This window comes from Pygocentrus nattereri, chromosome 28, assembly GCF_015220715.1.
Source record: "Pygocentrus nattereri isolate fPygNat1 chromosome 28, fPygNat1.pri, whole genome shotgun sequence".
Lineage (NCBI taxonomy): Eukaryota > Metazoa > Chordata > Actinopteri > Characiformes > Serrasalmidae > Pygocentrus > Pygocentrus nattereri.
Window position 1 is genome coordinate 8683062 of NC_051238.1, and position 12621 is coordinate 8695682.

Below are 12621 nucleotides of genomic sequence, written 5' to 3' on the forward strand. Positions count from 1 at the left end.
GCTCAGAGAGACAGAGGGAATGAGAGAGAGAGAGAGAGAGAGAGAGAGAGAGATAGTGGAAAGGGGAGAGTAAGAGAAAGATGAGAAAGATAGAGAAAGGGAACAGAAATAGAAGGAAAGAGATAGAGTGAGAGAGAAAATGATGAAAAAGATAGAGAGAGGAGAAAGAACGGGAACAGAAATAGAAGGAAAGAGATAGGTTGAGAGAGAAAGAAACAGAGGGAGGAGTGAGGGAGAGGGAAAGAGAGAGAGGGTGAGAGAGAAAGAAAAAGGACAAAATAAAAATAAAAAGAGAGACAGAGGGAGAAACAAGGTGAATGAGAGGTAGAGAGAGGCGTAACGAGAGAGCGAGATGAATAGGGTATAATGGCAGCGTTCTCTCTCTCTCCTCATCATCATTGTGCTTTATGAGCCGTCACAGTCAGAGCTGCACCGCTTTAGATTCCTCTCATCTTCCAAGCAGTCACGACGCCAGCCTCTGCAGTGTGTGTGTGTGTGTGACTCACCGCTGCGCAGCCGCTGCTTCTTATTCTGCTCGTGTGTGTGTGTATGTGTGAGTTATGTTCGTATGTGTTTGAGCTAACTGGCACTCACGTTCTCATACATCATCCAGCAGCAGTCATTTCAGTGGCATGCTCTTTGTTCGCAAATCAGCCCCCCCCCACCCCCCACCCCCACCTCCACCTCACTCTCTCTTTCTCTCCAAGCTAATCCGCACCAGCGTCTGGCTAGTAATAACGTCTCCTGTCGCAGTCATTTTACTGGAAGTGCGAAGCTGCATGTTTATGCTGCCACTGGAGTAGACAGGATGGATTCACCCACAGACAGCTGTAAATAGCACATTTATTTTGAGGAATTAGCTCATTCACTTTGTATCAGTTGCATGAATAACATCGGTGCAGACGGGCCAATTGCACAGATCATATCCCATACAGATTACTGACCAAAAACAGTGGTAATAATTTTCCAACTTCTTTTTCACCCTAATTTTTTTTAAATTAATTAATTTATTTATTCATTTATTATCCCTATTTAGCAAGGCTGTTAAAGTTATTGTGCCAATATCAGGGAAAACCGAATGTTTTCTTTTTAAATAAAAGTTAAGTTCACATTAATGAAAACTGTGATATGAAAATGAATTGTGATCATTTTTGGTGTATAAACCCTCACAAATGTCATGAGTGCACTTCAGCAATGAATAAATAAATTAATAAAATAAACAAATAAAATACAAGAAAAAGTGTAGAATATAGTCCCTTTAATGTTTATATATCTCTGCTGTGGACAGGGCACCTTCTGTATACTGAATTATTTCATAAAGTAAAGACAATTCAGTTTTCCACTATATGAGCCTTTTAACAATCTACTTCAGTCACTACCCCACATCAGTGTTACATTAGCAGCCCTGTCGTCCATTTATCTCCCTCTAATCCACGATGCAGCTGATCTGGTTGTCCATTTTCAAACAGTTCTATCAAAAACTGTAAAATTATGTTTTCATCAGTTATAACTCTGAAAGCTCCATTCAAACAATATATCAATGTATATTTTTAGATTGCTTGATAGTTAAACAATTTACATTGGCCCCTTATTTTCTCTAGGACCTACAAGAGTCCACTTATGCAACTGCTTGGTTTCATTCTATTTGAGACACAAGTCGAAACTTGATCTCGGTCTTTTTGAGATTAGCTCATGTAGTCCATGAATTTTACATGCTGTCAGCTGTGTCCATCCGCTGCCCTTTCCCACGGCAAGCACTCTCCCTCCATGCCCTTTTGCTATGCTTATAATTAGCACAGCTAATGCTACTCAGGTAATATACAGCACATGAACTACACGGGTACAGAAGATAGACTAACCAGCTCTGGTGTGGCCAGCATGTGCTAAGCCTGTTATTCTGCACAGGTTAGGCATTTGCAAGGCCACTGAATCCTTTTTGCCATGCAGCGTATAGGCCAGGCTGAGGCTAAGGCCGGCCTGCGCAGGTGTGTCGCCCTGTCTGATAATCATGAGGACTGAGAACAGGCCTTAGGAACAGGTGTGAAAATGCAGTTCAATTCCAATCTCACTAGGTGCTATGGTGATGAGACAATGCTATAAATACCTACGACACCCTCCCCCAACACACAGCACATGGAAATGGGCACTACATCAATGCATACAGTCCAATGAGCTTATAGAGTCCCAGTGGGATTTATCATTTTGTATTCCTTGGCAAGTTACTGCCTTGAGTATGTGCTGCAGATCGCAACAGCTGGCCTTTGCCGGACACTGCAGGGCCACTGGAAATCTCTCATTTGCTAAGAAGCACTGAATTAGCACTCAGGAGCTTTGTGCAGATTTGAGCAAGGGCCTATTTGAGTCTACTGCAAGCTCAAATTGAACCACATACATATATACTATCCTCAACCACATTCCCTTAATTTAAACCTCGCAAATGGGATTACTTGAACACAATTATCCTCCTCCCTGTCAGCACCATGCTATTCAGATCAGTGGACTCCTTCTTTGTGCTGAGATTAGTGCAACAAGTTGCTGGCACGCTTCTGTACAACATGTGGTTGCCGACAGCCATGTGGTTTTGGGGACCGGACTATTGATTCACATTTCACTACAAAGACAAACAAACATTTGTAAACAAACATTTTAAATTAGCTCTCTTTTCATGGTCACTGTGAAATAGGGTGGGAGAACCAATTTCATTCAGGCATTTATCTAGGGAAACTTTGTTTGTGCACGTACGCTATGTTAATATCAATAAAGCCTACGGGGCAAAGATCACTGAGAAGTGAGACATGCCAAACAGGTGCAAGAAGGGTGTGCTAATGAAATCCATAGTGATACATCTGATGTATTTAATGGGGCACTTTTTAACCATGTTTATATATATAAGTTATAAATTACAAAATAAAATGAACATCAATGTCAATGCTAACCATTCTAAAGAACAAGCCTTTTCTTATGGCCTGGGATATCATCAACTAAGCTACAGTTGAATGCTTGCACAAACTGAGGATGGACTCAGTCCTTCCCTGCCTGAACCCTAAAGCAACCTGGGTTGAGCCCCAGTCAGAAACGGGATTAAAAGATTAACAGACGCTCTTCTTAATCGCTTGTCCACGTGGGGTGAGGGACTGATGTCAGTTGGGGCAAAGGGCCAGCGCTAACCTAACTGCCTCACTCCTGACACCTCAAGAGGCCTGATGAAGTGTTGCGTTTAAAAAACCTCAAAAGGTTTGAAAAACCTCAAAAGGCCAAAAGTGGACACCTGACCTGCACACCTATATGAGTTTGTTGGACGTCCCATTCCAAAACATTGGTCATTAATGTGGAGTTGCCCACGCCCTTTGCAACTATAACAGCCTCCACTCTTTTTGGAAGGCTTTAGACAACATTTTGTAGTGTTTCTCCAGGAATATGTGTCCATTCAGTCAAAAGAGCAGCTGTGAGGTCAGGCACCGATGTTGGACAAGAAGGCCTAGCTCGCAATGTACATTCCAATTCATCCCAAAGGTTTTCAGTGGGGTTGAAGTCAGGGCTCTGTGCAGGCCAGTGGGGTCAAACCATGCCTTTATGGAGCTTACTTTGTATACAGGGACACAGTCATACTGAAAAAAGAAAGGGCCTTACCCTAATTTTGCCCAAAGTTAGAGATAAATAGTTGTCTAAAATGTCTTTGTATGCTGTAGAATTAACAGGCCGAGGCCAAACCATGAAAAACAGCCCCAGCCCATTCTCCCTCCTCCACCAAACTGTTGGCACCATGCATTCTGGCAGGTAGTATACTCCTGGCATCCACCAAACGCAGCCAACGGCCAGACAGCGAAGTATGATTGTTCACGTCAGAGAACACATTTCCACTGCTCTACACATACACAGTGGCAGCATTCTTTACACCACACAACTGGCACTGCGCTTAGTAATCTCAGGCATGTGTGCAGCTGCTTGACCAAAGAACCCAAGACAACACAACTGGCCATGATCCCCTGGGTGGGTATCTTGGCCTTCCCTCTACCCCCATCATTCAGCACAATGCTAGTTGTCTGTTAGCTGATATTGCAAAATTGTAACCAGGACTAGATCCTCCTGGATTAGCATTACAGAAGAATGGTGCAATTATTTGTACAGGGCTACCAATGCAGTAATATAAATTACGCTGACATTTTAGCACACTAGTGCAGCAATAACTAAACATTCCTTTATCCACAGTACAATAAATACAACATGAAATATCTAAATATCTTTCTGATGATGTTACATCTTACTAATATAATTCTGACCATCATGCACCCCTACGAAAATTTATCTCATGGTTTGGAAACAGGTAAACAAAACTATATTATTATTTAGTTGGAGCTATCACTGGGGATACACATCACTGGTCAAATGGCCACTTGTGTAACCTTATTGAGCAAGATAAGAACCACCCATAATGATAAAATCTACCAATAAAACAAACAATAGGCTGCCAACAGGGCAGCAATGAACCGCTAGTGTATGTGTCGTCTTTGTTAAAAAGCAGAAGAAAATCAACTTTGGTCTTTTACCTTAGGGATGCTAATAATAAACACAGTCTCAGCTGGCTAGTCTTAGTCAGTAGCAGAAGATAAAGCTCTTTGGCTCTGAAAGCTGTCCTGCCTGTGAATATCCTGAATCAACCAGCTTTGGAACAGTGACAGGGCCTGCTGCAGTGGTCATAAATCTACGCCCTACAGTGCCACAACACTGATGCACAGGATGAAGAGTGAAGAGTCTTCCTCTCAGCTGTTTACTACCTCCTGATGATGTATTGCCACTAGATGGAAGGGAAAAAGGAAAGAAGCCAGTTGCCCAGCGACAGGGAAAGGTGACTAAATCTTACAAATGGACTCACAGGTAGATGGAGCTTCATAAATGGTGTTCATGGGATGTATTGATTCCTAAAGCAAGGTCAGGGAAAGATGGGGGTGATCAGTAATGACACTAAGGATCCAACTGAAGTAGTGCCTGACAGAAGCAGTCGCATCTAAAGAGTCTGTTATTTCTATTTTTAACATAATGACGTGGATCAGGGTCAAGAAACCCTAAGGTCTTTAAAGTAAAGAATTATGACCCATTTTCTGATACTTTTAAGTTTTTAACTACACTGTAAAAATGATTCAGTATTTTCATTTAAAAAAGCAAGTAACCTGGTTGCCTTAAAACACAATCATTTTTACAGAGTAGGCAGGTCTCTGAAAATAATATTTCATATAGTACACATCCTCACATCAATTAAAGCCACTCAGTGCCTTAATGAGTCAGTATTGTCACAAATAAGCCTGCAGACTCGTGAAGATTTTTTCATAATACACAATTTGTGAGTTCAGACCATGCCTTCAACATAGTGGTAGTATGAGGGAAGACTGATTGAGGGAGGAGGGAGAGCTCTGAGAACTTGGACTGGAGTTCTGGGCAGTTTCTGCCTGTAGCTAGAAGGCCAGACCCACCCCATATCTATCACAGGAGTGATGTAGGCCTGTGTGTGTGTGTGTGTGTGTGTGTGTGTGTACATATATAAAATATTATTTTATTTATTTTATTTTTCCTTTGCGTCGTTCATGCACAGAGAAGGCTTGGAAGGATAAATCTGTTGCATCCTTGAAATCACTCAGCTATGGAATCACTCAGGAATGCAGCTATAGTGATAGTGAGCTGTGATTCAGGAAACATGTCTGAAAGGAGAAGTGCCTCAGCTGCCACAAGACAATGCAAATCAAGCTTTTACACTGCAAACATTTACACTACAAGGGACCCATTAAAGATAATTAGTTTGCTTCACATCAGTTGAGTTCTCTACAGGGCTACAGAGAATTGCTAATGGCTACAGGTGGCGAGGAGCCTCTCTGAGGTGCAAAAGAATTCAATTAACCCCAGAGAAATGCTAAGACGCAAGAGTGAGCAATAGTGACACTGCAAGAACTGCTCAGCCTCTGGAGACAACTAGCAATGCAAAGGATAATAGAATCTATCATGGAAGAAGCTTATAGTCAGGCTGTCCAATGAATGTTTCGATTAACTAGCCCAAGACTCAAGTGAAGTGTGTTGTATATGTAGTAGTTTGTCCTGGTGTCCTGGTTGCTATGCTGGACATACATTAACCTTGTAAATAACTCAGTTAATGATGCATGCTTCGCCTAGCAGTCATGTTACAAGTTAAATTTCAAGTAAATGCATACGGGTTAGAATTCGTTTACTAAAGTTAATATGCATGTAGGAAAAACAGCTGCTGGAATAATTTTGCCAGCACTATCACATGGTGCTAAATTCAATGCTACAACTCACATTTCTGTACCTGTGTGGCTGCAAAAGTCTACATCTGTAACTCATTAGCAAGGGTTTCCTGAAAGCATGCAATTATTCATGAAATGACAAGGATTCATTATTCATGGGATAATATAAAGATGGATGCGTGAGAACAGGCAACGCTAAAACCTTGTAGGCCTAAACAGCTGTCAAAGATCTTGGCTATTCATGTATAATTGGAATTTAATTAAAACTCATATGTTTATGTTCCAAGTAAAATCTAAATTTATGATGATGAAACTTGTTTTCTGAAGTTTATTTTTGTCTGTATGTGAGAAAAGAACTAATTAATCATGCTGTGACACATAGTCATTAACGTATAATCATTCTTTTGGTGTAAGAACTCAGGCAGATGGAAAGAGTGAACGAAACTATGCATTTAAGCTACGAAGAAACCAAGATGCTCCCGACAGATGAATGGTATATGTCCACTTTGTCCTGCAATTTGTAACATGGACTAAATAAAGGTTCATGGCATATTAAACATGACTTCTAAGTGAGACCAGGATCAAAACTGCTGTTACTGTACATATTATAACTAGCTATGCACCCTTAAGCTCAGTGACCTTGGAGCATGATATGGGCAGCTGGGCCAGAATTGGAAAGTAACTATCCTTCCACTATCCTGCTTCTTCTCAAAGTGCTACACTGATGTCGTGACGCATTTGTGGATACTGTTTTTGTGGTATACGTATACCCTAAATATGCATGCTCATGATTCAATTCATTTTCAAAGGAGATTAGATACAAGATAACTGGCTTTCATAAGGTAGTTGAAGGAAAAAAGAAAAAGAAGATGAAAACTGGAGTTTAACAAGAATTCTAAAAGATAGAGACATGAAACAAGAACATTTGCAAATAAAACAAAGAAGCTGCTGGTGTTCTCAGAACAATGGACTGACCATCCCAGAGACCTCAACATCATTGACTGTCTTTTAGATTATTTGGATTGTGAGAAGCTGAAACTGATAAATAAATAATGTGTATTTTAATGGCTGCTGGTCTCTATATAATAATGTGTACTTAATGGCTGTTGGTTGGACTATATAAATACAGCTATGTCAAACTCATCTTTGATCTCACTCATCCATCAGATTTGCAGTCAATATAAATCTGCTTGTCTGTTTGAAAATGGTGAAAATACATTCCTTTGAGTAACTAATAGTAAATTTGTCTTGTTTGAATAACCTAAATAGGCTATGACGTAACAGCAAACACCGCAGACTGAAAGTGAATACTGCAAGTGCTTCATAAGCCTGATCTGAGCAGGATTAAGAATGTGTGAAAGTTGTATTATTTATACAAGAAGGTTACCTGGGAGATTTCATTTGAGTTGGCACAACATTTCAGGGCTCTGTGAAGAATGTGCGCCTTCTGAAAACAGTCATGCCGAGTTTGGCAACCTGAATCGGGACAAACTCACTCCGGTAACCTTAGAGCTCCTTGTTGGGGGTAAAGCAAGTATTTGGGAAGAGACATTTCAGAGAATCACACAATTCCCTTTAGACACCTTATCTAACATCTTGTCTTTCGGGCTGGCAGGTCCCTGTTAGATCGCTTATTGTTCGAGTAGAATTGATGCTCTCCCTGCTCCTTTCCCACTGGCTTGTTTTGGTGCCCTTTTCGCCCACCACAGGGGATGGTGTCATGGGGCGGCCTGTACAGTCTAACACAGATCATGTCCGCTCTCTACAAACAACCAGAAGGAAACGAAAGCAGATCACCTCTTCAAAACTAAAGGGATTGGAAACCTGAGTACTAGGACAACATTTAGTGCCTTGACATTTCTGCTGCCACAGGGTGAGATGAGTATTGCCAATAAAATATACAGTGCTCTTAAAGGCCTGACACAGAGGCCACTGTTATTCTTTGCTATTCTCATGACATTCCGTTTATTCCGACATTCAGACTGAATATCAGGGGGAGAGGTCATTTTGCAAGTCTGTGTAAAGAAGTATAAATCTAATTAGGGAGGGAAAGTATGGTAGATATTTTTCCCTGACACTAAAAATAATAATTAAAAAATTGTGGCTGAGTCCCATTATGGGGGCACCTTACACCTTTCAGGCAGACTAAGTCATGTTTGATAGTCAAAAGACGGGCGTGTAAGTATGAAAATCACACCGTAGGCTAATTATGTGGTTCAACTGTAAGAAAACTGGCTAATGCTCACTATAATGACCAGATGACTGCTGCTGCTTTGGTCAGGGCATGCTATTTTCTTCATCTACAGGCCTATAATTAGCAACGGTCTAATGGACTATCTGGAGTGATATATGATTTTAAATCATTAGCCAGACACGGCTTTGTTTGGATGACTTTCCAAGCAATGCCGTGCATATCTGAACTGCAGACACGGTGAAGTGGTCTCCTTCTCTAACCCTCCAGTGCTAATGTATGTCCATTCATTTAGTCCACTCATTAGTGAGTTCTAGGTACAAGCCTAAGCTCAAGTGTTGGATCAAAATGTAGGCTAAACTCATTCAGTTACAGAGCTTTGGATACACTCCAGGAAACTGGGGATATTTGCACGCAGCTTCTTCGTTCAGACAAATTCAACAAAGCTCATTCTAATGGAGCTCTGTAGTGTTAGTGTCAGACTAAGACCTCTCATTGTGCCTTCAGCTGACGATGATTCACGGGTAAGAGCCGAGCTCCACACATGCTGAGTCGATTGACCGAATGCAGTGGACTGCACTGCATGTTAGAGTGAAGGGGCAACTTTCTGAAGAGCCTTCACAAAGCAGGAGCTGTAGCTATGATGTAACACTACTGTTCAAGGTCACTGGGGTTCAGTCTAAATACTTGTCTTGCACAATTTCGCCTTTAAAATCTGCTACAATTTAAAATGAGCTATTTTTAATTGCAGCGTTTAACTTAAAATTAGCATCTAAAAGTAGGCTGTTGTCCCCAAAGTAGACAGACAGAAAAACAGACGGATAGATAGATAGATAGATAGACAGATAGACAGACAGACAGACGTTTGTACAGTCTTCAGTCCATCAGCCTTCGTTTCAGAAATGAGGTCGACTTCAGGTCTTTTCTGTCTAACTGCAACACTCATGTCCTGATTTCCATTCGAGAAACATGCGCAGTGCTGCGCGCTTACTACGCAGCGAGCATCATCTCAGTGCTGGTTGCGCCTCTAACGGCGGAAAATAAAGGGAAAATAAAGCCTGATCTTTGGTGTCACCTGACACGCCTGGCACGCCGAGCTTACGCTCCGTTAGACACGTACCACAGCGCTGCTGCTGCTGCTGCTGCTGCTGCTGCAGGAGGCGGAGAGGAGCACACACCGCAGCGCAGCCGCCTCGCACAGCACAGCCGCTTAATATAGCACAGAAAACAGACGCGCAGTCGAGTGCAGAGCGGACGAATCAATATGTGACTGAGTGAATGAATGAATGAACGAATGAATGAATGAACGAACCGTCTCGCGCTAAGAAATATCCCTCCGCGAGGTTTCTGGCTGAGTCGTGACGTGTTGCGGAGGGGCGGGGCTTCACACTGCCTCTTAATTCGCCCAGTATTGCCCTGACGCCGCTCTCCTGTAGCAGAATGTAAGGAGCAGCACTTTATCGCCGAGGATCCATACAAAGCTAAAGGGAACCAGAGGCCACTGGATTCTCATGACACTGCAGTATATTCCCACATTCAGACCCAACAATAGGTAGAGAGGTGGTTTTAAAAGCCTGAGTAGAGACATATAAGCCCAAGAAGGGGGGAAAGTATGGCAGATGTGTCTCCCAGCTACTAAAAATAATAAAACACCTGGTTTTAAGGTTCATAGTATTGTGGCTGAGTCCCATTATGGGGGCACCTTACACCTTTCAGGCAGACTAAGTCATGTTTGATAGTCAAAAGACGGGCGTGTAAGTATGAAAATCACACTGTAGGCTAATTATGTGGTTCAACTGTAAGAAAACTGGCTAATGCTCACTATAATGACCAGATGACTGCTGCTGCTTTGGTCAGGGCATGCTATTTTCTTCATCTACAGGCCTATAATTAGCAACGGTCTAATGGACTATCTGGAGTGATATATGATTTTAAATCATTAGCCAGAGACGGCTTTGTTTGGATGACTTTCCAAGCAATGCCGTGCATATCTGAACTGCAGACACGGTGAAGTGGTCTCCTTCTCTAACCCTCCAGTGCTAATGTATGTCCATTCATTTAGTGAGTTCTAGCTGCTAGCTTCATTCTCAATGCAGGCTAAACCCATTCAGCTACTGAGCTTTGGATGCACTCCAGGAAACTGGGGACATGTGGACGCCGCGTCTTCGTTCACACAAGTTCAGCGGAGCTCCTTCTGCTGGAGCCCTGGACTGTCAGACCTCTTAACTGTGCCTTCAGCTATTATTCCTTGCTATTCTCGTGGCACTGCAGTACATCCAGGCTGGACATTAGGTGGAGAGGTCGTTTTTCAGTCTGTGTAAGAAGTATGAAGCTAATAAGGGAGGGAAAGTATGGCAGATGTGTTTCCCATCTGCTAAAAATAATAAAAAACACATTTTATGGTACATTCCAGACATATCACTGTAGCTGGGTCCCATTACGGATCACCTCACAGTCATGTTTGATATTTTAACGCCATAAAAACACAAGAGGCCTAATTTCAGTGACACTCTCTCAGAGTGGAGGACAGCACTAAAATTTGACGCTCAAGGAGAATGAATGAATGAATGAATGAATGAATGAATGAATGAATGAAGCGTCTCGCGCGAACAAATTACCCTCCGCGAGCTTTTCCCCCCTCGCTGACTTGTGACGTCTAGCGGTGGGAGGGGCTTTAAAGGTTCCCTTCACCGTAATTCATGCGCTCATCGCGCCGGTTCTTCGTCACTTATCATTGCATATCATTGGTTGTGATCAGGCGACTCACCTCCGCCGTTCTTGTAGCAGAGGTAGGGGAATCGCCACACGTTGCCCAGGCCCACGGCGAACCCCACGCAGGACATGATGAAGTCCATCTGTCTGGTCCACGTCTCACGCTCCGGGAGCGCCCTCACCGGGGGCACCAGGGTCCCGTTAGTACCCTGATGGTTCCCATTGGGGATGAGCGGACCCTTCTTCTCCTCCTCGGCCAGGATCACGTTCAGGGCGCAGCACTCCGGTTTCTCCATCCCTGACTCTCTCTGTTTCCACCGGCGGGGTTTTTATTTATTTAGATATTTAGTTAGTTATCTTTAACTGGGATCCCAAATAACCCCAAAAGTCTGTTTCTCCTTTTTTTAAATATCTGATGCACCAGAATGTCCTTTTGTTCTTCTCTTGGCGACCCTGTTTAGCTTAAAACAGGATCTGGTCCTTTGCCTTTGTCAGTAAAAGGCGATGTCAAGTCTGCAGTGTTATATTCGTTATAACGCACCTTCTCTTTTTATCACGTTTTTCAATGTCAAACCTTTTTTTGTCTGTTTGTTTGACGCTGACAGTCGAAATTGGCAACGAGTAGGGGGGTCTGTGATTCACAATTCGCCTGCTTCTCCTTTTGTAAAATGACAGTAAATAAAGGTGGGATACGATCGTTTTAAAAAAAGGAAAAGAAAAGGACACCGAATTAAAATAGCACCTTCAAAAACAATCCACGAAACACTTAAAGGTGAGTCTGAAGAATCGCATGGGAACGTTATCTCTCAAAGAGGAGACGGACGACGAGACGGAATGAAAAACAAGAGCGGCTTAAAAGAGACGACCGAAATGCTAAAGCGACTCCGGCGCACTCCGACCAAAAAAAGACGAATGTACGCGAGTTACATTCCCTAATTTACCCTAAGATCTCCGCCTAGACCATCGTCCTCTGGGCTATCCTCGGCTTGCTACCGTCCTCTGAGCGACTCTCTCTGTCTGAGTCTGTGAAGGCGCTCCGCGGCTTTAACTGGCGCTGCGGCTGCTTTCGTCACCACGGGGTCATCAACCCCCCCACCCCCCCTTCTCATTAACACGCGCGTGCCTCATTTTCCCGCCCGAATTCCGACAGGCCCCGCCTTCCTCCGCCGTGATTGGCTAGAAGTATCATCCTTCGCGCATTGATTGGTCCCCCCGCTGCGCTGCGGTTAGCCAAACAGTCGCTAAAGCCATCAATCTTCGTAAAGGAGGCGTGATTAGCTGCTACTAGCCAATCCCAGCAAAGAGAGCAATACTACTAGCCAATCACAGCGCCACCGGAGATACTATTGGCCAAACGTAGCGCAGGAAGGCGGGACTTCTCGGTCGAGCAGACCAACGGCCGTGTAGCAATGATAGCCAATCACATCGCCGGACGAGGGACATCGCCATCCAGTTCACCGGCAAGAA

At 43.2% G+C, this 12621-nt stretch overlaps 1 protein-coding gene across 1 annotated transcript in view; it reads right to left on the reverse strand.

The window, feature by feature from the left end:
* Window positions 1–12183, reverse strand: part of slc6a8 (solute carrier family 6 member 8) — a 45711-nt gene extending 33528 nt beyond the window's left edge. The window contains exon 1 of the mRNA XM_017720427.2: window positions 11210–12183. Coding sequence (XP_017575916.1) covers window positions 11210–11450 — 241 coding nt within the window. The 5' untranslated portion in view covers window positions 11451–12183. The remainder of the gene's footprint in view (window positions 1–11209) is intronic.
* Window positions 12184–12621: the final 438 nt, after the last annotated feature.